We start from the raw sequence: 23084 nt of genomic DNA, 5'->3' as shown, positions 1-23084 counted from the left end.
GGAAACATAACGATCATGTGATTGTAGAGAAAATCACTAGTTTATTCTAGTTTTTCATAAAGTGATGCAAGTCTCAATTTAAACTGTCAAACCTGCTAAACTGATGCCTCTAAGCCTTGGTATCAAAGAACACATCATTAAAAAAAGAACTGAAACTACAATTATCTTTTTACTGTATTTGGATGGTAGCAGACATTAAAAAAAAAATAAAAAAATCAAATCTGCATGACTAGGTACCACTAGAAGTAAGAGAGTAAATATTTGTGATTTGAGTAAACTGCCCCTTTAAGACAGTCCTTTATTTGTTGAATTATTTTTTTCGGTTTCCTAAAAACCTTTTGGGGTGTCATTTCAAAACTACACGGGCCGCTGTGAGAAATAATTAACTGTTTTTTTTTTTTGGCAAAATCCAACAATTCTTGTGCTGTTATGATATTATTAATTTCTACTGTGAGCTTTTTTAGGTCCAACTTGAATTAGAATGTGTCATTTTCATCACATCTGCTTGTAGCTCAGGGCGACACGTTTTCTTTCTTTGTGTTAAAATCAGCATATGTTGTGTTGTTTAATAAAGCAGTGAAACAAATGGGTGTTTCTTCAGATAACTGACTTCAGTGGCAGTGTTGAAGATGACACATTCCTTGTTGTTGAGCGCTTGCTCCTAACCAACCCTGGGCTCTCCACGTCAACTCTTTTCACAGACATTGTTTGCTCCACAAAACAGAGCTGTGCTTTTACAGTACACATTGTAAAGTCCTCTGACGTCCCACGGCCAGCGAAGAGTCCCGGCAGGGAGTGGGGGGTCGCCACTGTTATCTCACAAGTCTCTTGAAGGACAGTTGCATCCGTTCGTGCATCAAGACCTGCTCCGTCTCTTTTCCACCCTTCCTCCCACAGCGGTAAATCATGATTGGTCACAAACTTGTCGATAGATATCTGTTTTCTCTGCGGCAAAGTCCACACACATTTAAAAAATATAAACTTGTTTCCATCTCTTGTTGCTTCACCATAACCACATAATTAGTTTTTTTTTTTTTATACATTTCTGAAAAGGAACAAACCCAAATGTTTGTCAGGCCCTCACACTTAAAGCTTAATGAATGCATATATGAAGAGGACTCATACAAAATGATTTAGAGCTTCAAACTTTTAAAAATTAGAACGCGTTAAAGTCTACTGAGTAATGTAGGTCCGTCTTTGATAAATAAAACACTTTTTAAAATCTTTTTAATCTCGATTGAATGTTAGATTTCAATCAACAACTTATTCTTTTCTATGTATATATTCTTTATTTGGAAATAAACTCTTCATCCTGCCACTTAGAACACAACAACAAAATTTCATTGTGATTTGACTCGATTATAACGTGCTGCCATCTAACATTCGTCATAATAAAATTATATCTAATTAAAAACAAAAATACGGCATCAAAACAAAGAGCAAAGCTGAATGAGCAGAGCACTGAGCATGTGGACAAACACACACTTCCACCTTAAATCTCGTGAAACACTTCATCACAGTTCATCTGAGAGAAAAGTCTTAACATTTAATATTTTTCTTTTACATCAAGGAATGTTCAGGGACAAAAAAAAAGACCTTTTTTTTTGTTACTTTTTATATATATTTTTTGTAGTTTTCCTGCACTGCATCTCCAGTGTCTCTCCACTGTACACCTTCTGACCCCAAGGGCCCTTTTCACTGTAGCTTGGATGTTAGTTTTGAATGAGCAAAGTCTGCGTGTGTGTGTCATGTTTAACAGTTTGTGTTTGGGCAGGCGTGAAGCAAGAAATGAGGTGTGTACTTCCTGTTTTTTCCCCCCCCTGTGGTGCAGTAGCGGCAACCTCTGCGGCGGTCTTCTCAAGGGCGTGGGCTGCGCAACACATCTGCTCTGAGTCATGATTCACAAAAAGATATTAAGTGTGATTTTTGTGACAGAGATGGAGAGGGGAGCGGGGCAGGACAGAGTCGACCCTTTCCCCCACCGTCGTTTGACACATAGAAATGGCTCTTTCTCTCTCTCTCTCTCGCTCTCTCTCTCTCTTTCTCACATCCACCCTCCCCCCCCAAGTCTGGAGTTTTGTCCGTGGAGGCCAGGTGAGCGAGGCCTCTTATTGGTCGGAGAGCAGCAGCAGCAGGAGCAGCCAAGCGAGGCCCAGCAGCAGGGACAGGCAGGCGGGCTCGGCTCCGCGGTCCGACAGGCCCGGAGAGGGAAGGGTAGAGTCTCCCTCATCGCCCCACAATCTGTCGTTCTCGTTTACCTAAAAGAAAGAACATGTTGCGATTAGTCATCCATTTTGTTGTGGTAGAATAATAAAACAAGTTCATCTGCCCCAGGATTTAATACCCTATAACATGTTTTCAGCGCAAGATGTGGGGAGAAACCGAGCCAGGAGGAGAAACTTTATGAGAAACTATGTTTGTATAAAGGCCACATTTTTCACATCTGCAGCTGAAAAATAAGACAAGCGATGGTGAAGATATTTCCATTATCAGCTAGATGCAATTTCACACTGAGATCCTTTTCACTGTAAAATTATTCAGAACAAACCCTTCAATCAATCTGGATCCACCATCTAGATTATTCTATTCTCTCTGTCCCTCCCTCCTTCTTTCAAAAACTTCTTTGACCCCTCAGATGTCCAGTGCACTCTCTCCACTGGCTCTGTTTTAACCCTTTAATACTAGACTCTGCCCCTTTGCTCGCTTTCTGTCACTTGTACTCAGTTAAGGAACAGCCGACATAAAGCGTCTCAGTAAGGTGCTGCCAGAAGAGCCTCAAAGCGCAGGGGGAAGAACCTCATTCTTCCAAATGATGTTCCCTCAATTGGTGGAAAACACTGTCCAATACTTGATTGAGATCTGGTGGCAGCAAAGGCCATCGCACACGATTCACATCTTTTTTCCTACTTGCCAAATCCTTCAGTGAGGGCTTAAGCTCTAAGGATGGTCTTCCAGGGAGAAACCAGGATAGAAATGTGTCATCACAGGATAAGAGTGATCACTCAGAACAACTTTGTATTGATTTGCAGTGACCATTTCCCCCTAAGGGCACAAGTGGACCAAAACCCTTCCAGCAAAATGCCCCCCACAGAATAACGGAGCCACCGGGCCCCCCCTCTGCAGTCAGGTCTGTCCCGCTCTCTTGGTGTGCACCACACATGCACTCGAGAAAATGTTTAAGGACCATTCATTTGATCATTTTCTTTTTTTCCAGCATCTCAGTGGACCGGCTCCTATGGTTTTAGCACCACTGAACTCTCAACCGTGCATTCATCTTTGCGACGAGGGGTTTGTGCACTGCAGTCACACTATAACATGCCTCTCTATGTAACACTGTTCTTGCTGACGTAGTCTCATCACGTCCTGCACTGACATTCTCAGTCACCTGAGGAAAAGTTGCTCTTCTGTTTTTTCATCACGTCGCACCAGTGCACAAGCATCACAGTCATTAGATGCGCGCTGTGGAACACCATTTCCGACCGATCACTGGTGTCTTTCCCATAGATCTAAACGCAGATGTCACTTCAGCTGTTCAGTTATCAAGAGTTTCCTCTTGATACAAAGCCAGAGTCAACAGGGTCAGTTCAGAATTCATAGACATGCAGAGCATGACTGGATGTTGATGCTTAATTGTACCACCTCTGTGGAAGAATCCATGTTCACTATGTTTCTCCGCTCTTTTATTGTGGTTTTCCCTTTAATTTTGGTTCTTTTACATTACCCAGGATACAAATTGGATTTTAAAATATCATTACACCAATACATGGCCACTAGTAGTTATTATTATTCTCATTCTTGTTTATTTCTTACATCGAGTGATTCTACTTCCAAATGAATTATTAATCATTCATTTTACTCTACTACAAATGATAATTAGAACATAATTCACTGTCAAATGTGATATTGAAATGACAAAGAGAAACTAGTACTGTAAAGTGAAACAGAAGAAACTAATAAAGACATTTAATTGGAATTTGTAACAATAAGAGATCATTCATAAGAAAATTGGAAAAGGTAAATAGCGTCTTCTCGCAGCAAACGCAGAACTCTTTTATACTGTGTATGTACAATTTAGAGTGAAAATAAGTTTACAGTTTTGCCTCTCTTCACTATTCATGTCGGTGTAACTGTGGACAACCAGATCTGATTGAAATGCACAGCAACATTTCCCATTTTAATTTAATTTTTGTTGAATTATCAGAGACAGTTGTTTAAATGTGACACGAAGAGTCTCATGTCTGATGATATATCTCTGAGGCAGCTGTCCAGAGCTAATTTACTGGATTAATTACTTCTGACTGGTGTCGACTTAGTGACATTTTCTATGATCCTGAGTTGATACTCTACTATCAGGTGACGAAATGTCCATGTTGAACAAAGTGTCACTTCCCTGTTTACTCTATCCCTGTACTATAATATTAGGTCTAACGCAGTCAGAGGATGATACAGACTGATGAAACAATCATACGTGAGGTGAGAATTTGTCATTTAGGCTCTTGGCCCTTTTCTTCAGCTTTCCCTCTGGAAATAAGTAAGTGACCTGATTATACATTTAGCTTGTGAAGTTTATTTATATCAGCTGGCAGATTGTCAATTATGTTATCTACAGCATTGTGCGGGGTTCCTTTAGGAGCAAAATGTGTTGAACAAATTTCCTTAGCCTGAAGAGAATTCTATTATTTATAAAAGTCTCTTCATTATTAAAATCTGAAATATGTTTAATGCAAAACAGGCTGTCCGCAATAAAATCTAAGTTCAACAGACTATAATTGGTGTTTACTTTACTGCTTCATTGTATGGGCTACAGTAATGGTGTTTACAGAACCTATTAATACTGTTGATGAAGCAGTTATGAATATATAACGGTTGTTTTACATGTTCACACTGATGTGAGAGAAAACACATACACATACACCTACACCGCCCAGAAAGACCTCTGACGTGCACTCCTACGGAAACCTTCATAATTATGATTCCTCCATTTAATTATGTACACGGATGCTTGTACTTTTACATGGCTTGTTCTAGATGTATTTATATGTACGTTGTATGTTTGAAGTTAATAAGTCTTTGTTTATGTTTGCAATCACGGTGCAAATAACATTTATATGGAACTATGTCATTCTGTATTTTCCTCCCTGGTGGAGTGTTTAAACAATCAATAGCATAAGCTTATATAACACATTTACTTACATCTGCTTTTCACTGTTTGCTTTAATTGTCTTTACACTGTTATTCTCATTATGTTGTTTGTTTTATGCTCTACTTTGTGTGCTGAGTCCTTTTACTGCTGCACAGATCTAACGATCCCACTGGGATCAATAAAGTTACGTCCAATCTTAAAGCTTCAAAGCTTCCTTCATTCACCCTCTTGAATTCTCTACAAGATAAATACTCAGTAGGTTAGCGTGAGCAATGGAGCCTGACCAATGTATTGACTTTATCAGCTAATACTAGCTTGTCACAGAGAGGACGGTGAATCGACATGTCCACTGATAGAAATTATAGTACCTATACATTTAACCCTTTATTTGGACAAGTACAGATTGAATTTTCCTACTGGAAATATTGCTTTTCTTTTCAAATTAGATATGTTTAATGTCAGATATGGTGCCTCAGCAAATATCTTCACCTCCACTTTTTGAATAGCCAAATTGGGGGCAGTTTCTATTAAGTGTCTCTTTTTCAATAAGCTGCTAAGAAGGTATCATCATCAGATTTTTATGTAACTCGCAATTATCAATGCGGGCCCCAAAACCCTCATATGGATTGAACTCTGATTAACTTATGATCATTAGTTTTTGGACTGACAAAATGAAGTCACATAAAAAGTAATTTACACGTCTTTCAAGCATTGCATTTGGGATTTATTTTAGGCAAAAAGTTCACTGAAACTAAATGGGGTTGTTGTGCACCTTGACCTTCTGTTGCTTTGGACAAAAGCATCTGCCAAATGAAAGTAAATGTAAAAATGTACGAGATGCATAAATCTTACACCTGGGATTTGGACACTCGAATAAGCTGGCGTGACGTGATTTTTGTGCACAAGACGGCGAACTGCCACCGCTTCAGTTCTCTCCATCTCTGTTTTCGTGTGACTGACTTTCTACCTGATTCTGTCTGAATTATGCAGATAATGTAAATCCCACCCGTCTGCTGCTCCCCGCAGGATAAAACAAACATCCCAAGTTATCAGCAGTGGTGCGACCCAATTCTGAGCGAGGCAATCTCCATTATTTCCTTTCTGTGGGAAAATGGTTGTACATCACATTTTCAGTCTCCCATCTCGTCTCACCTGAGTAGGTATCTGTGCTCTCAGGATGTTCTGCTCTGTTTCCATGGAGATGCCCGGGGCGGTGGTGGCCAGGTGTGGGCTCTGGTTGTCCGTCACTGGACTGGGAATTCCGGGCTGGTTTGCGCCCGTCTTCACATCCGATCCGTTCCCGAAAGCCAGGATGGCGTTTTCTGGAAGACAGACGCAGCAGAGATGCTGTGTTTAAAGGGGCATGACCGGCAGTTTAGTGCATCAACACTGTTCTCGTCCTCTGAGGCCTGAATGGGAAAATCAGCCTTCTTCTCTAATTCCCTTTTGCTTTTTTTTTTCCCCTGCATGTTTTTTTGTAATGTGATTAGTCACTTTATGGATATGCTATTAGCTCCACTATGTTATTGACCATACAATCATGACATGGTCGTGACGACGAGCCTTTCAGGGTGAGTCGTCAAGCCTCTGAATGAGGGACTGAACCGTCTAATTAATTTCTAACTGCATTTTGGCAAGATTTTTGAATAAACTCACACCCATTTTCAACCACTTAGTGCTATTGAAGCAGCCACCATGATTTATTTACCAAAAATAAAAAGTAAAAGACACTTTTCTGTCCACATGAAGTGATGCAGGAGCAGTTAAAGAGGAAAATACCCAGAGTCCCTGAAACAGCAGCGAATGCCTGAATGCTCTCTATCCACAGCAAGCACATTTTTGAATAATGGGACTTTGGATTTTTCAAATTTATACATCTTGTTGTATTTCAGGGCCACCAGTGGAAGAAACTGTCTACAAATGTGTAACTTATGTTACTCATATGCCTCGGGGAGAAGTTTAAATCTGTTATTCCTCAGGAAAATTTACTACAATCTGGATTGTTGAACACTACTGTCTGCGATTACACGGCAGAGAAAGGAGTGTTGTGTGAGCAGGAGTTCACTCTCCTATTTTCCTATGAATAAAACAGAATGTTTGGGCAAAAAGAAGAGTGTCTCTGTCAGTGGCAGATTGAGGTTTGGGTTTTAATTATAAAAATCTTAAGGGCAAGAGCTTTTGCAAATTGGATATAATGCAAGCTCACTTAATCGCAAATTTGAATAGAAAAAGGGGAACGCTGGTCATGATACAAAATAATGAACAATAATGATTGTGAACAGCTGTAAGTTTCTTTCACTGAATCCATTCTCGGTCAGCAGGCTTCCTGACAGGCTTGCCTAAATAGCTGCAGGGTAGCATGAAAAGATAGGGGTGAACATTTCCCAGACACTGAGTCAATCTAATTCACGTCTGACCTTCCTGCTGGTCCTCAACACTAAGGCTGCATTCAAATTCAGTCTGCCAGTCACTACTGCACGACTACATAGGGAGTTCTATGTAAATACCCTGCTATGCTGTTGCCAAAAGAATATAGCAATATAGAGCTGTTTTTAGTGAAACAGTGGTGTGAATGAGAAATGATAGAGTTATGGTGCATGTGAGTGGTGGAGAGCACAGCAGTATGTGTGAATAACACAAAATAATAATGCCTGTAAGAGAGATTAACAGGTGAAAATAGTAGCGTGTGACAGTTTAAGGACGAGTGTTATGAGTGTAAAAGTGTTTTTCCCATATACAATGTTACATGACTCACTTCTGCGGCTCCGAGCCACATTAAACTCCCCTGGCTGAATCATCAGTGCCAAAGATGAAAGACTGTGTCAGAAAATATCTGGTTCTTTGATAAAAAAAAAGTTGAAGGAACAATGCCGTGTACATAACAAAAGACTACAACTCCCAAGGTGCATTTATGCAAGAAACATCCAATCACCAAGTTTGACATTCTATCAGAGAGAAAGAGTTTGAGAGCTCTGTAAATACCAATACATTCATAAATCAGTTCACCTTTGTGTTCTGGGTACATTTTGCATAAATTCAGCAATTAAGCGTTTTGAATTTTGCTCTTATTTACTTCTCTGTGTGACCTCTTCTCCATGGCAACAGAGGCTCGGATTCATGGGAATTGTAGTATCTTGAGCCGTCCACTGTGCCAAAATGTCGGATAAACCATGACTTCTCAGAAACATAAACCTATATGATTGTTACATTATTCAGAGGAGTCCTGCGTTTCTATGTAAAGTAATGTATGATACTGATTAAACAGAAAAATTAAAAGGGAATTCAGAATGGGAAAACAACTGGCGACTCCCACTTCACACCTGTAAACTTGGACAGTCCACAGAAAGGTGAGATTTATTACTGTGTTTGATTTGACAAGACAGAGAGCTTTAAGGATAAGAGGACTAGTTTGACAAATGCATGTTTGATTAACTGTCCAACCTCTGACGAAGAGCAGCTCACAGTCACTTCCCTTAACTTCCCTGTTGGAAACAATCGAGACAATCTTCCAACGAATGGATGAGACAGAGAGAGAGTGATTGTGAATGTATGAGGGGTTTAGCAGAGCATTTAGTAACTGGAATCCTAAATAATCTCTCATATAGGTGAATCTGTAATAATCTGTAATGGAAATACAAAGCAGTTAAATCATCTGCATGATTTGAAGAATTTTAAAGACTTGATTAGTATTCTTTACTCTTTACAAACACATACTGCTAAGTCTCTTAGTGACTCCTCCATCCCATAATAACTATCCGTCAATTAATCAACAGAGTGGCCGTAGAGGACAGGACGGCGAGATAAAAAGCCCAGAAAGTTTCTGGGCTTCATTGGTTCCAAACACCTGTACTTGATGATGGATATAGTGGTGGAAGTGAAGGTCCTTCATGCTTTGTTTAAATTCATGCCTTGTGCGATTTATAATCTAGATGAAAGTTAAACACACTATGTTTGATTTTATGCATAGTGATTGATTTTAAAGTAAGGTCAATTATATGAATTATTCTGGAAGATTTTCATATTTTTCATATTCTTTCATTCACTCAGTGAAGACCAAGGACATCCACCCTCAGACCCCACAATGTGGCAGAACTCTTTAGTAAAACAGAAGCACCACATAAGGCAGTGGAGCCCTGATGCACACAAACCAACATCGGCTGCTGGATGTTCTCTACTGCAGTGAAGTGAGAAATGGAACTGAATCCTATCATCATGAAATGCTAATAATTCATCATTAGAAATGAGTGAATGCATTCGAGGGTTGAATTTTACAAAACAAACTGATTGTAAAATTTTTTTCATTAAGGACACAATGAAATTAACTGTTGTTTGGGTAGACCAAGAGAGCTCACTGATTGGTTCCCGCTGCCGCCGTCATTGACCTCTAACACTTGAAAAGAAAAAGGAGGGCTGACACTGTAAACAGTTTCTCTGTTATCGACAGCATGATGAATGAAATGCATGTGTCAAGTGGCTCTTGAGAACAAAGTTAACCGAAATCCACTGAGTATGTGCAGCATTGCTGGTCATGGGTGGCAATATCAAGTCCAGCCTATAGGAAACGTTAAGTAATGACTGAACACACAAACACTAGAGTTCAACAGCTGACTCATAGCATCCAATCAACAAACAATAGTGATGTTAAATAGATTTTGATTTGCCGCCCAGCAACAGCAGCAAGCAATTATGCTCAACAAAAGCCCTCAAATTAAAGTTATGTCATCTCCTGCTGCTGCTGCCTGCAACATTTTGTGAAATCACGACCTCTCTCTCTCTGCTGTCTGTTAAAAACACTTCCTAGAGCTGATTTAATTTAGATTCCAACTGTTCTGTCATGTTATAGTTGTACACTTTTAGAGCATGTTTGATGGATGGTGATGTGATGTAGGTGTAAGGCTGAAAGGAAATGCAAATGCTACAATACAGCAGGTGGTATCCACCATCTATCTTCTCATGTTTATACTGTATGTGACAGAAAACATGTCATTAATAAAAGAAAGGTGCCTGACAAATTTCCAAGTTGTTCCTTCCAGAAAGACTACGCTTTGCAAGCTATTATCAACGGTCTTATAAAGATATAAATAATAAAAAATAAAAAATCTATTGTACATTTTACAACACTTCACTGAAGTGACAGCTTTCAGGTTTTACATATTAAACGATGATGTGCCACCAGCAATAATAGGCTGCTAATTACTCAACAGTGATTGTGGTGCCTACGACTTTTACTTGAAGCAACACTCTTTTTATATTAACACTTTACTTTAAGCTCTATTTAGCTGCTCGGTGCCCAACTGTGTTTCTTAGCTAATTTCTAACATCATCTGCCATTTAGCACAAAGCAGGTAGTGTACAGGGAGTTTTTGTAGTTCTTTGTTGCATAGCTGCGTGAGCGGTGAGAGTGCACTAAAACAATGACGTTGCTGATGGGACAGCTAAACAATGAGCTGAAATAGTTCCGCACCAGACTGTGCAAGCGTTAGTCAAAAGTTTTTCATCTCTACAGAGTTATTTATGGACATGATCTCCACTCTAACACAGAAGAGATACCTTCCTGTTTTAGAAACCTGGCTCATAGCGTTTTCTAGTACTTTTTATATAGAAGCAAGTAGGTTTAAACAGAGGCGGTAACCTTTCCTTGATTATATCCCAACACTGAGCAGACCCATCTGACAGCTTTGTCTTTATATACAAACATAACACAAATGTATCAGTGGATGACCATAAAAACCTATGAGATAAAGTGCTTTCTTACATGTGGGTGTTTTCACTGTCTGTATGTTCTGTCTGTTTTCTTTAGCTGAAATAAGACTAATAGCTCTTTAGAATTGAGGCTTTATGTGATAATTATCTGCGGGTTCATCACATGAGTGACCCTTTATACATGACATTTGATACATTATTAATATAAATGTATTGATGAGAATCCTATGTTGATGAGACAACAATGCAAACTGCCTGGAGGGTGTCATAGGGGTGGGAGAGGTCCACGAGCATACACATACATACTGTGTGCTACTGTTGTGTTTTCAGCTTGTTTCCTGCTACTTTAAGTTGCCAAAAAATGGATCAATGCAAGTAAACGTGTTCATAACTTGTATGTTTACATTGCACCACATTCTACCACTAAGAAGAAAAAAATCGCAGGGCTCAGGGGTCAATCTGTTGCTGCCAAATCACAATTAATAGAATGAACAAATAAATGCAACCATTAATATTATTAAATGCACTGCACACAACGATGAACAATTAATGATTGGATGAATGAATGAAGCTCTGCATACAGCAACAGACAAAAGTAGTAGATGGGGACCACCATAAGCCAGATCAAGAAGTGTATGGTCTTAGTAAGATGTATTAACTTGTGGAACCACAGGAGACCACCCAGTGGAGGTGCAAGATTTGAGAATTAACAGTGAAATTCACTTACGGTACCGTTCAGCAGCTGAGCGATATGAGAAGCCAAAGGAAATTACTTGAAGCAATTAGATATGCTGCTTATATTGATGGGAGAATATATTTGACCTAAAACTCCTGTTAATTTATAGCATTGACCCCAATCACATGAAAGAGTGCTGCCATACTCCATACTGGAGGGGAGGGAGGTGCAACACTGATTCTTATCTGGGCTTTCCTGAAGCTCTCGGGTGTCCTCAGGTCCTCCCAGACTAAGCTTGAGTCAGTTTTCTTCATTTTTATCTCTCTCCCTCACAGCAGGCACACACACACACACATACACACACACACACACACACACACACACTTGGCTGAGTGTGCAGGTCTCAGAGTTTCTTCAGTTTTAACTTCTGTGGTGTTAGAACACAGGTGTTGAGCAGGCACCTTTTAAAAGCTTCTCATGTTCAATATTTCCTGGATGCCAGTTTTCAGTGTGTCTGGTGTCGCTCGGGCTGCAGCTGATGCCAGGGCGAACAGGCTCGCACCTGCTGGTAAACGTTTCGTCAAGAAGACCGTTCAGAGAATTCATAGTTCAGAAAAGAGTGATCTCTGGGCTTCTTCTTATTTTATTGTCCTCTGTAACCTTGGAAACCTGCAGCAGTTTCCAAGGTCAACTGCACCTAAATGTCCTCCTCCCATCTTAGACCTCGTCTGAATTAATGCAAATAATTCCCAAGTCCCATGTTTAAAAACAGGGTATTCTCTGCTTCTGAATGAAACCAAACAAATACTAAGAAGGTAACCTTTGACACATAATGTCACTTGCTGAGAAATGACTGATAGACAGTGTTAACCCAATGTCATAAATAGGAATAAGGTACAACCTCTGCTATTCTGATGACTGACAAATCTGTCTACAGGCAAATCAGATAAGTAAAATCTAATTAGTGTTGGTCCCCCACTGTTCTGGGTCTCTGCTTCAGGAATGTGCATTCCTTCTCTTCTGAAGAGGATGTAAAAGAACTGGGGCCAAAAGACACTCCTCTTCACACAGACACAGGGTATCACCATCTTACTGGTTAGAGCTGAACATATTTACCCTTTCCTGCTTCAATATCTACTAAAAGAGTCAAAACATGTGGCATCTTTTTCAGACTATAAACGGTTCCTGTTAACATGGTTTCTATTGGTCCAGCATCAAAAAAACAAAACTTTGCTTTCTTCATATGTTGTTAATTAAACATGTTATTTCAATGAATGTAAATTCAAATTCTGAATTGTAAAGTTAGTTTGTTTGTTCTTCATTTCCTGTATAAGCCCTCGATGGAAGACAGAGAACTGTGTAAGCAGGTTGTAAATTAATTCGTCGCCAACTGGCACTCAACAATCTGTTTTGCATCCTCTGCGAGGCCTGCAGGTCTGTTGTAAATTGTCACTTAATTTCTCGTTAATGTCATCTCTGAGTCCTACTAAGGTCTGTTGTGTGATCCAGGTTTAAGAGAGTCAGCAGTTTTTTGTGAAAGATGTAAAAAAAAAAAAATAAATTCCGTCATCACCATCATCTTCATCATGCTACATTAAGGCGTTGAAACAGCTTATTTACAATGATAACTGCAGGAGTGTGAATCTCTTTATCCCACTTACACAGGTGTAAACGGAGCAGATGTTCAAGTTCGGATGTAATTAAATTAAACAAACAGATGCCTTCGATTTTCGGGTTTGAATCCTCACCTGACTGAAAGAAATAATAGTCAACACCTTTGCTGTCGGAAACAAGTGTATAACAAAGATGATTCAGGGAGTTTGAGAGTGTGAGATGCTAACAAGCTTAGATTTTCTGGATGGCCAACCACTTTTCTTTTTCACCCTTTTCTTTTATTTTAAGTGCAGACACAAAAAAACAGAATGGAGTTGGTGGAAAAGTCGAACAACTGAAACCCCAATTTCCAAAAGACAAAAGTACCACTGAACTTTGTAGATCCCTAAAAGTGTATTCAAAATGCCAGTCAGCCTTTAAATTTTTCATCTTTCAGTTGTCTGCAATGGTGCAATATAATGGTCATGATGAATATTTAAATAGGACACTTACAGTAAATAGAGTGGATAGGAATAATATAGTACACATGTTCTGTACTATTTATATTTTACAGTCTGGTGGACTTATATGGTTTTATACAGCCCCAGAGGACACCCATCACATCAAGATCTTGGGTTTGCCACAACTACATTGACTTATAATCATATGATGAGTTAATATTGTAGAAGCATTCATTTTCATTTGGCTAATGGGCTACTCGGCAGCAATTACATTTGCATGAAAGTCACTTCAATTAAAATATGTTCAAATGAAGACATGATTGAGAGATTCATCAATTAATATCCCCAGCTTATACTGTAAGATGGATGTGGGTGCTCAGAAATGAAAATCACACCATTTTTCCATCTGTTCCCAGCAAAAATCCTGAGATTTCAGAAGCGACTCACTGGTTATTAGTGATGGGATTTCAAAGCCTTCAGTGGAGTATTGGGGTGTGACACATGAACATTGATTTCTCACAGGATCATAACAAATTGATCCGTCCTCCTGAGGTAGTTTTCCTTTGCAAACAAAATTTTGCAGCAATCAATGCAGGGCCTTGACTCGTTTTCCTCCACTGGTGCAACACTGAGCACCAACTACTAGACAGAGATGTAGATGGTGGATGCATAACCTGTGCACTTGTTGCCAGCTCTGCAGCTAATTAGGGAATCTGCGAGTTGCAACAAAACAGCAACGAGTCAATAGTGAGGGAAACAGATTGAGGCCGGATGATAGTGTGTATACATCAGCACCTTGCAGAAAAGGCTGCGGACCAGCTAATGGTGCTGTGGGCCATTAGCATTGATAGGACAGGTGGGAAAGTGTGCCGCAGTGCTCAAAGTGTGCAGTTAGCGCTCGGCAGCGTGCAGTGATCCCCTGGCAGGCTGACGGATGAGAGAAGCAAAGGGTGCAACTCCAGCTGCTTGCCACCGTGCCTCGCCACCCGCCGTCATGCAGAGATGAAGTGCCAATTGATATCTTCAGTGGTAAGCTGTTGTGACAGTTCCTTTGTAAATGTTTGGACAAGCCTGTTTAAGCACCACCATCTTGCATCTCTTTGACTTTTTTCCACGAGGGCTCTTTTTGTTTTGACTATTTATTTTTTTTTACCGACTTCATAGGTTCCCTGAAACAACACTACAGAGCACATCCTGAGCACACCCCCTGCCTGTCCCCAACCTTCCTGACATATTGCTGGTCACCCTCACTTTTTCCTTTACACTACCAATTTAACGTCAGGAAAAATTAAAATAATTGCTGAAATAAATGAGCTTCACCTCCATCTGTCCTCTCGTTTTTTTCCCTGACACAGTTGGCTTTCAGAGAATGAAGAAGTCCAGAGCTGCTGGGCTGCATAGTGATGTGGTTATTATCGCTGTGATGAGAAGGTACGGTAGGGTGACAGCTGTTTTTAAGACCTGAGCGCGCTCACTCCAGAGAGGGAGTTTTTCTGCAGTTTTTCCTTTCCCCTATCTGCAAACGACTGTATTCTTCCCTGCCACTACTCTCTCTGTCCGCCTCATTAGTTGAAAGGCAGGAAACCAAATTACATTCAATTACAAAGTCATCAAAGGCCATCTGAAGTCCTGTCTCAGCAAGCCGGCCTCAGCACAACAGCACAGGGGGGCAACTGCACGCAAAATAACGCTGGATTTTATCCCAAAAAGATGCAGGCACCAAAAGACACCGGCAGGATTTATTTAATTGAAGATCAGACTGTCCACTTGTAAAACAGAACCATCACCAAAGGAGAGACAAGTCAAAGTCAAATGAAGTCAAAAATGAATAACACTTCATTCTCTGTACACTGTGATTACATGAGGAACGTGGGGGAAAGAATAACATTCAGGAACTCTCCCAGGGTGGATTCATTTTCCCAATTATTGGCTTGAATCCAAACTCTCCTTGCCAAATCATTACGCACACTTTCTCCCAAAATAGACCTGTGGCCTGTCTGCGCCTGGCAAACGAGACTGAACTCCAATTGAGATGAGAGCGCGACATGCACCACTGGTCCATGAATCGCCTTTCCCATTAGAAGCTTGTTCATCCTTATTATCACGTACTGTATGCGCTGTTTGGCTTCAGCCTTTTGCTCAGGCAGGAGGAGAAACTCAGACAGAGGGAAATGAGGCCAGTCAGTCTGAGGTTTGTTTTTCTGAGTCTCTAAGGAGCTTACAGTAAACAGCACACAGGAGCTGCCTTGGCAAGTCTGAGTCCTGGCTGCGGGATGCACATGAGAAGTTTCAGTGAAAAACAAGACATCTATCAAGCAGTTGAAAAACATATGTGGCTACGCTGGGAGGTATAACTCACTACAGGATAACGTGCATTTTATCTGCTATCCAGAGATGGCTAAGTAGAGAACAGAGGCATTTTAACAAATGCCATTGTCTCATTACACGAAGCATGTCAGGTGGCAACGATTCTTTCAAAACGGATACATGTTGTAATTGGTCTACAAATATCTTTAACACAGCAGTTTTTCTCCCAGGATAAGATCGTAATTTGTCCTACTAAGCTTTTGAGTCTTTGGTTTTCGTGTGAGAGTGGGGTGGGGTTAGTGGGTATATAAATGATAAGTAGCATTTTTAGCATTTTACAGTGTTGCCTCTACAATGAATGCCTCTCATCCACCCACTCACACACCAATGGTAATCTTCTAAGGTACTGGCCAACACTGGGGTCAAATTGGAGTTCAGTGTCTTGCTCAAGGACACTTCGACATGTTGACAGGAGGAGGCGGTGATCAAACCGCCAACCAGTGGATGACCCGTTCTAAGATTTTACATATTAGCATATCTATGTCCAGCATGTTTTTCATGGTATTTTCAATGGTGGGCTCATGGCAGATTTTGTCTGAGGGGACAATGAAGGTTTTTGTTAAATGTACTAGTTTGATGGGGTGTCCGATTACATCTACAAGCAAAAGGGTTTATAGTTCTAAAGGCCACATTCATCGGCAGGGCGGGAAGCCTGCTTTCATGTCCCCCTTTAGGTTCCATCACACTGTCTGCCTGATCTCTCTCCAAGGATTCTGTGGCTTTTGCATGTCTTTGTAGTCTTGAATTTGAATTTTACAAGTTTTGAGAAAGTCAAACACTTTCAGCCTCAGTCCTCTCTTGGTGATACACAGGGAAAAGTGACAGAAGTAGATGAAGAATTAAGAAGAGCTTGAGAGAAAAATCCACCTTCATTAACTGTCATACCTTTGCACACATGGCCAGTAATTACATAAAGTGGGCAGGAATGTTGAAAAGTCTGTTTTGGAAAGATATCAAAGTTGCAGAGTGCAGCATCACTGATTCAAACATCAGAAATAGTGGTTTTAGGCTTTATTAGAGCTCACTTTGAATCATATGGAGTGACTGAGGCTTCAACTGGTCGATCCCTGTGTGTGTAGATTCAGGGAAACATTGTGATTTTGGTTTGAATGATGACTTTGTTAAGGTTGGGTGACCTTTCGTTACAGTAATAAACTCTTAGATATGATTGGAGATAATCATAATAGTTTAATGATAATAATATCATTATAATAGTCATTATTTTAAATAAAAACAACTGACTGTCATTAGAAGCAAACAGCAGTCTCCTGTGTTAAAGTCAGACTTTTTCTTGACCCATCCATACACCCCGACCTCCTCCCACACAGACTTTGCCATTCATTCATTCATTCATTCATTCATTCAACCTTTATCTAAATCTCGAGGAATCATTGAGGGCATGCCCTAATTTTCAATGATGTTGAGAGTACACGCCAATAAATCAATCAATGAAGCAATCGATCTTTGTTTAGATAGAGCCAATGCATATGTTATTCTCAATACACTCCATAACAGAGCAGGTCAAGGTCTCTCTATAACAACATCACATGACCTCCTTCATTGCTAGAGACAGACAAGAGTGATAACTCCTTCGACTGCCACGGGGCTTTGTCGCTTGAACGTAAACATATGTCAGTTAGGGGCAGTTGCCATTTTTCTTGGGAGGACAGTCTCCTTAAAAACATTTTGAAATTCCAGTACTAGAGATTCGAAGAAAAATACCTACTCTGTGCCACTAAGCAATATCCTTTTTACAATTATTCCCACTTGAGGTAGCACTGACCTCTGTAAAGAGGCTAGTAGGCTTTGAATTCACTTGAGGTTTCTGGCAAACCAGGAAGGACTGTTGCTTCTGTTGTTTGGGAATCAGCAGCTGCAAGTTTAAACCACTGAATAACTCATTAAAACCCATTACAGCACATCAAGTGGTGATCCCTTTGTGGAGCAAAATTAATACAAGAGATTTACTGTACGGAGAGTTCTGTCACTGGAGAAATAGATAATGCTTCTAATGGGTAATATTGAAATTTTAGTCTCTTTGTTCTTTAGGAATCTTGTATTTTCTCTTTTTCACTCCTCCAGATGGTTGTTTTTATGCTTGTCTCCATCTTTGATACTGAGAACTTGCAGCTTCTAACTGGATTATTATTCTTATTTATGGATTAATTACCAACATGGTACATTTTAGCTGTATCTTTTTTCTACTTCCATACAAAAATATTTTTTGGAGTTTGTATACTTGACGAGATGTGGAAAAGATGTTCCAAGCTGGGTTTTGACAAGATACCCTGCCCTCTGCTCTGTCACCTAGAATATCTAAAGGATGCTTCGGTTGTGTCTTGGCACCACAATTAAAGCATTAATAGAACATTAAACACCTATTTGCTATGTAAAGACAGTGGAGTAAGCAGAATTCTTAGAATGAAGTCACACTCACTAGTAATCCAAGCTTTTGCATCCTTTGTTTTGGTCACATGGATGACAGCGTGTGCATGTGAGCCAATGAATCATTCAGTGAGTGAAGCCGTAGCACAGTGAAACCAAGCCAAAAACACAAGTCCGAGCCACTGCCCAGCGACACACTGAGGTAAGCTACTTATCTAACACAGTAGCATGAAAAGTAAGAAGATGTTGTCGCTCAGCAGTTGCAAGCGAGAGACCCGGCTGAGGAGCAACAGTGGCGACGGTGAGGGGTGAAGGAGGGATGGGGTGCACTGTTGTTGTGGTCTGTACACTGGGACAGTTTATAGTCATTATGCTACATTTCAATAAGACAGGAAAAAATGGTAAAATGGGGTAACAGTCATAATAATTCAATGAAATTAGTTATGGTATAATCTATATTAAATTAAATTAAATTAGAAATCATATTGTATTACGTTTTTAGATGAGGTATCATTTCTTGCAGCCGTGTTGGAGCAGGAATACAATGCAGTCATGTCCAGTGGGAGCAACAGTGGGAGGCTTCTGATAGAAAGTTGATACTTTCTTTGTTTTTGTCATAATTGAATGAAGACGTAGCCTTGAATAAACTTAACAAACACTGACATTCTGTCACTTCATGACAGGAGCTGAAGTTTGCTTTGTACTGTTTGTACACTGGTGTCATTGGCGTGTCACTGCTGTAATAACTCATGCCGACAGCTTTTTAAGGACTTGTCTTCTTTTGTTGTTAGAAGAAAAAAAAAAACTTCAGGATAAACTTCAGTGTCTGCTGTGACACAAGCAGCTACAGTTTGTATGACTTTGTCACTGGTGCTATCACTTATACAGAGGGATGATCTATCATCACAGCTGTTTTGTTGTTGGATAAATAACAGCTACAACAAAAGGTAAAAGACTAAAGAGGATTGGTGGATAATCCTGATGTAACATCAGCTGCAGCTTATCAGTCACTGATGTCTTTGTTCCATCATTTGTGTTGCGACTAAAGAAGACATGCTTCACATTGTTTTTTTCTGCAGTGGTACATTTCTATTTCTAATCTAAACAGCCAGATATTAAATGTGGTAACCCATTTCTATGTGCCACCAGCTGTAGTGTTCCATTAATGTCACTGGTCTGTCACTGCTGCCATCACTCAGAGAGTTGTTTCTCTGTGAGTCTTATTTGTGCAAGATATAAATGAATATTGACTGAAGTAAACACATGGAGAGGGAGTAACTGTGTTGTCTTTACTGTGTCACTGATGTGTCACTAGTTCCATCACTTCCCAAGGATATTGAAAAATGCAGCAAAGTAGTGGCCTAAAGATGAGTTGTCAGTTAGACAATGGGGGCAGGATTTTGTTGTCTTTTTCTTTGTCTTCCTCACTGATGAACAGGAGCTATGATTTTTTATCATGATTATGAGTCCAAATATTGCTTGATTGATCATCAAAGTAAAAACAAATAGACTGTATTACTCCTCTTCACTTTCTTGCCTGCATTAAATGCAGCGCTGAAGCTGGTAGGCACTTAGCTTAGCAGCTTAGCAGAAGGACACAACTAGTCTGGCTTTGTCCTGACTTTTAACATACAACATACCTTCCAGCACTTCTTAACGCTCACAAATTAATATGTTGTATCTTGTGCACTCATCCATTAAAACTTTGGATGGAGCCAGCCTCGCCGTTTCCCTCTTCCTAGTCTTTAAATAAAAGTAAACTAATCTAAGCTTGTTAAACTGTCTGGTCTCAAAAATCAGACTGTGTGTCGTCCATGGTAGCTACAGCCCTGGTACGTAGGTTTAAGAGTCTGTCAGATGTGCCTTTTTGTTCAACTGTGCACAAAATAACCACAAACAGAGCTCTGAGAGCAGCAAATGTAAAAACTTTCACTTGGCTGACTCATGTTAGTGTTACAGCACACCAATGGATTTTTGCAGTATGAAAGTGTCATCCATCATTTTGTTCACGAGAGCAGACTTCATTAATTCTCACACTTGGTTCTTTCACTGCTGGTTCTTATTGTTACTGTGTTGCCAGAGGTCTCTCTCTGAAGCTGTTACTCACTCAGACAGACATTGTCGTGGAAAAAAGTGAGGAAATCATTGCATTGTTCCCTGTGGTTGCCACTCGCTGTGCAGGAGCACCAGGGTCCCACGTTGGATGTGGAGTTGTCAAGGTAGTTGGGAGTAATTGTGCTTCCTGTAGAGGGGAGGAGAGAGGAAAAAAACACAGCTCTAAATATTTCCAAACATGCTGAGGCAATACGTTACTAGGTTTACAACACAGTGATTGAATCTGACCATAAGACCACCTAAATAAGAAGTTTCTTTTATCTAGTTAAACTGAACTGAATATTGAACTTTGATTGTTGTCTTTTGATATTTATGAAATTCTACCTGCATCATTGCATCGTGCAGGTTTGAGCTATGCTGTTTGGTGAATGCCTCCAAAAAGGAGCAGTTTTAAAAGGAGGGCAAACCACCGTCTGACTGAGGAGTTTAATGTCCCAACAAATTGAACGTTTGAGCAGAATTCTGGCTGATTTAATCTCGTTATGCTTAGCCTGATCATGACCTTACCCCGATTATGATAATCCAATAACGGTGTTTATGTGGCAATTTCTATCATGGCAACATTGCTGTAATCAGGTTAAGATTGAGTTATTAGTGTGCCTGTGAATGTATTTACTGCGACAGCGAGAGAGAGAGAAAGAAAAAGAGGAATAAATGAAAGTGAATAGAGACAGAGACACAGCCTGGCAGCTTAGTTAAGTCCAATTGCTGACAGGGTTTGGCATTACTGTGGTAGCACTGTATCTATATTTCCTGTTTCAAAGGAATGGGTATTGGAAACCAGCTAACATTTGCATTTGCTAAAAATACTGTCAGGCCATTATTTTGAAATGTAATTTTCTTTGTGGATGCATTAATCATATACATGAATAAAAAAGAGACACATCTGGTTGCTTATACAACCTCTCCCCCCCCCTACTTGATCTCTCATTTGATGCTACTTCAGATCAAGTCCAAACATCATGTCCAGCAGCAGTTGTTTGGCGTTTCTAGTTTCCTGAGTTTCTAACATGCATACCCACCGGGGCAGGCAGCTTGATAGACTGTGATAAGTGCAGCGGCCCGCAGCGCAAAGTCCAGGCACCATCACAGAGGTCTCTCAGATGTATTCCTTTTACTGTTCTCTGCCTTTGGAGCTTTCGAGCAGGAAATGATTGGGAAGTCATTCTCCAGGAAGGGTAATATAGCCTTGTAGCTTGTATTTTTAAAAGAGGTTGGAAATAGAATTGCAGCACTTTAAGGCAGTGTGGCGTAAAAGTCCTGATTTACCCCCATCGATTTTTCTGGGTCCCAGACTACCAAACAACAACACCTCAGAGTCTGACGTCTACCTCAGTTGTCTATTATGGCCAATGACTGCCGTGTAGCTTTCCCTAAATCTGTCTCCTTTAGTTCCTCACAAACTAAACAGCCTTCCCCCCCCAGTTCAGTGTGGTATTGTTGTCTCATAATGACGACTTTAGACTGAGAGGTTTTTAACAACGTTTGTGGATTATGTGATCTTTTGTTAAATTCTTATCACAAGTACAATAAACTGTGTTCTACGCCTCTGCCTGCTCTTACTCATCATCACATCAGTGATAATTCTCTCAAAACAGCGGTCAATAGTTGTAATTGCACTACTTATAATGCCAGTGACTTGGCAGGGCATGCTGCAGCCACATTAATCAGCTCTCCATTGATCGGTGAACCATGCCTCTCATCACAATCCTTGATCCATTCTTCTGAGTCCTGTTCAGGTTGCTTGTCTGCTCTGTGGCTTTCTCCCTCCAAAAACTGTTTTGTTCCCGATCCATCACAGAAGGTGGGGAAGCCACAGCTGGCACAGAGAGATTTAGTTCTTACCTATCAGGCCGGTGTACGCAAGTAGACATGCTCCGTAGTTCTCCTGCTTGCAGCCACTGGCGCTCTGCTCTGAAGGTTGGCAATCATATTGGAACTGTGCCCAGCGAGACCTGTGGGAGCAATAACATGCCATCCATCATTTACTCGTGCCTGGCTGCTGCACACATCACTGAGAGGTGGCTGGCACTGGTGCTTTCTCTCAACGACAGGATTTGGATCTGAAACCCACAAGGCTCATGTGTCCACCTATACTCTTACATCAACTCCTGCCACCCTTCAAGATCTCCCCTTCTTCAGGACTTCAGTCCAACTCCAGTCACTCCCGGTGACATTCATCCCTCTTTTCTTTCCTCTCCACTCCCCCCTGTGAGTTGTCTTTTGGAAGGTTGCCAGGCTGTAAAGAGTCAATGAGGGGCAAAGATAGGCCTTGGCTCTGCTCTCTAAATACTGTGGGTGCTGTCTGGCAGGCCTGGCCGCAAGGAGATTAGACAAATATGGATCTTCCATATAAATACTTCCTCCCACAGCCGCTCTGCCTTCCCTCCTTCACCTTTCCTGCCAGCCGCCCAGACATCTAGCCTCATCATCATCATCGTACAAGGCTATCGCAGCCATCATATCGCATCATCAGCCCCCGTCGACTGGCATTTGCAACAGGATCCCCTCAGGGCACCACAACTCCCCGCTCTCCCCTCGTTTGTCATGTCATTATAATGATGTGCGTAAAACTCATGGCTGTGTGTTCGGAGAAGGCATCCTCTGCAGGCTGCCAGTTAATGCCAGCTGACTGGTGCGG

The 23084-nt window shown here is 40.6% G+C and overlaps 1 protein-coding gene across 1 annotated transcript in view; it reads right to left on the bottom strand.

Annotated features, from left to right (window-relative positions):
• Positions 1-2108: 2108 nt before the first annotated feature.
• gfra4a (GDNF family receptor alpha 4a) overlaps positions 2109-23084 on the bottom strand; it is a 241505-nt gene continuing 220529 nt past the window's right edge. Inside the window, exons 5-8 of the mRNA XM_070842456.1 lie at positions 22289-22398; positions 20436-20570; positions 6296-6465; positions 2109-2258 (exon numbers count right to left, since the gene is read on the bottom strand). Coding sequence (XP_070698557.1) covers positions 2109-2258; positions 6296-6465; positions 20436-20570; positions 22289-22398 — 565 coding nt within the window. The remainder of the gene's footprint in view (positions 2259-6295; positions 6466-20435; positions 20571-22288; positions 22399-23084) is intronic.

This window comes from Pempheris klunzingeri, chromosome 13, assembly GCF_042242105.1.
Source record: "Pempheris klunzingeri isolate RE-2024b chromosome 13, fPemKlu1.hap1, whole genome shotgun sequence".
NCBI lineage: Eukaryota > Metazoa > Chordata > Actinopteri > Acropomatiformes > Pempheridae > Pempheris > Pempheris klunzingeri.
The sequence above is the reverse complement of the archived record's forward strand: the minus strand, read 5'-3'. Positions and strand labels throughout refer to the sequence as shown.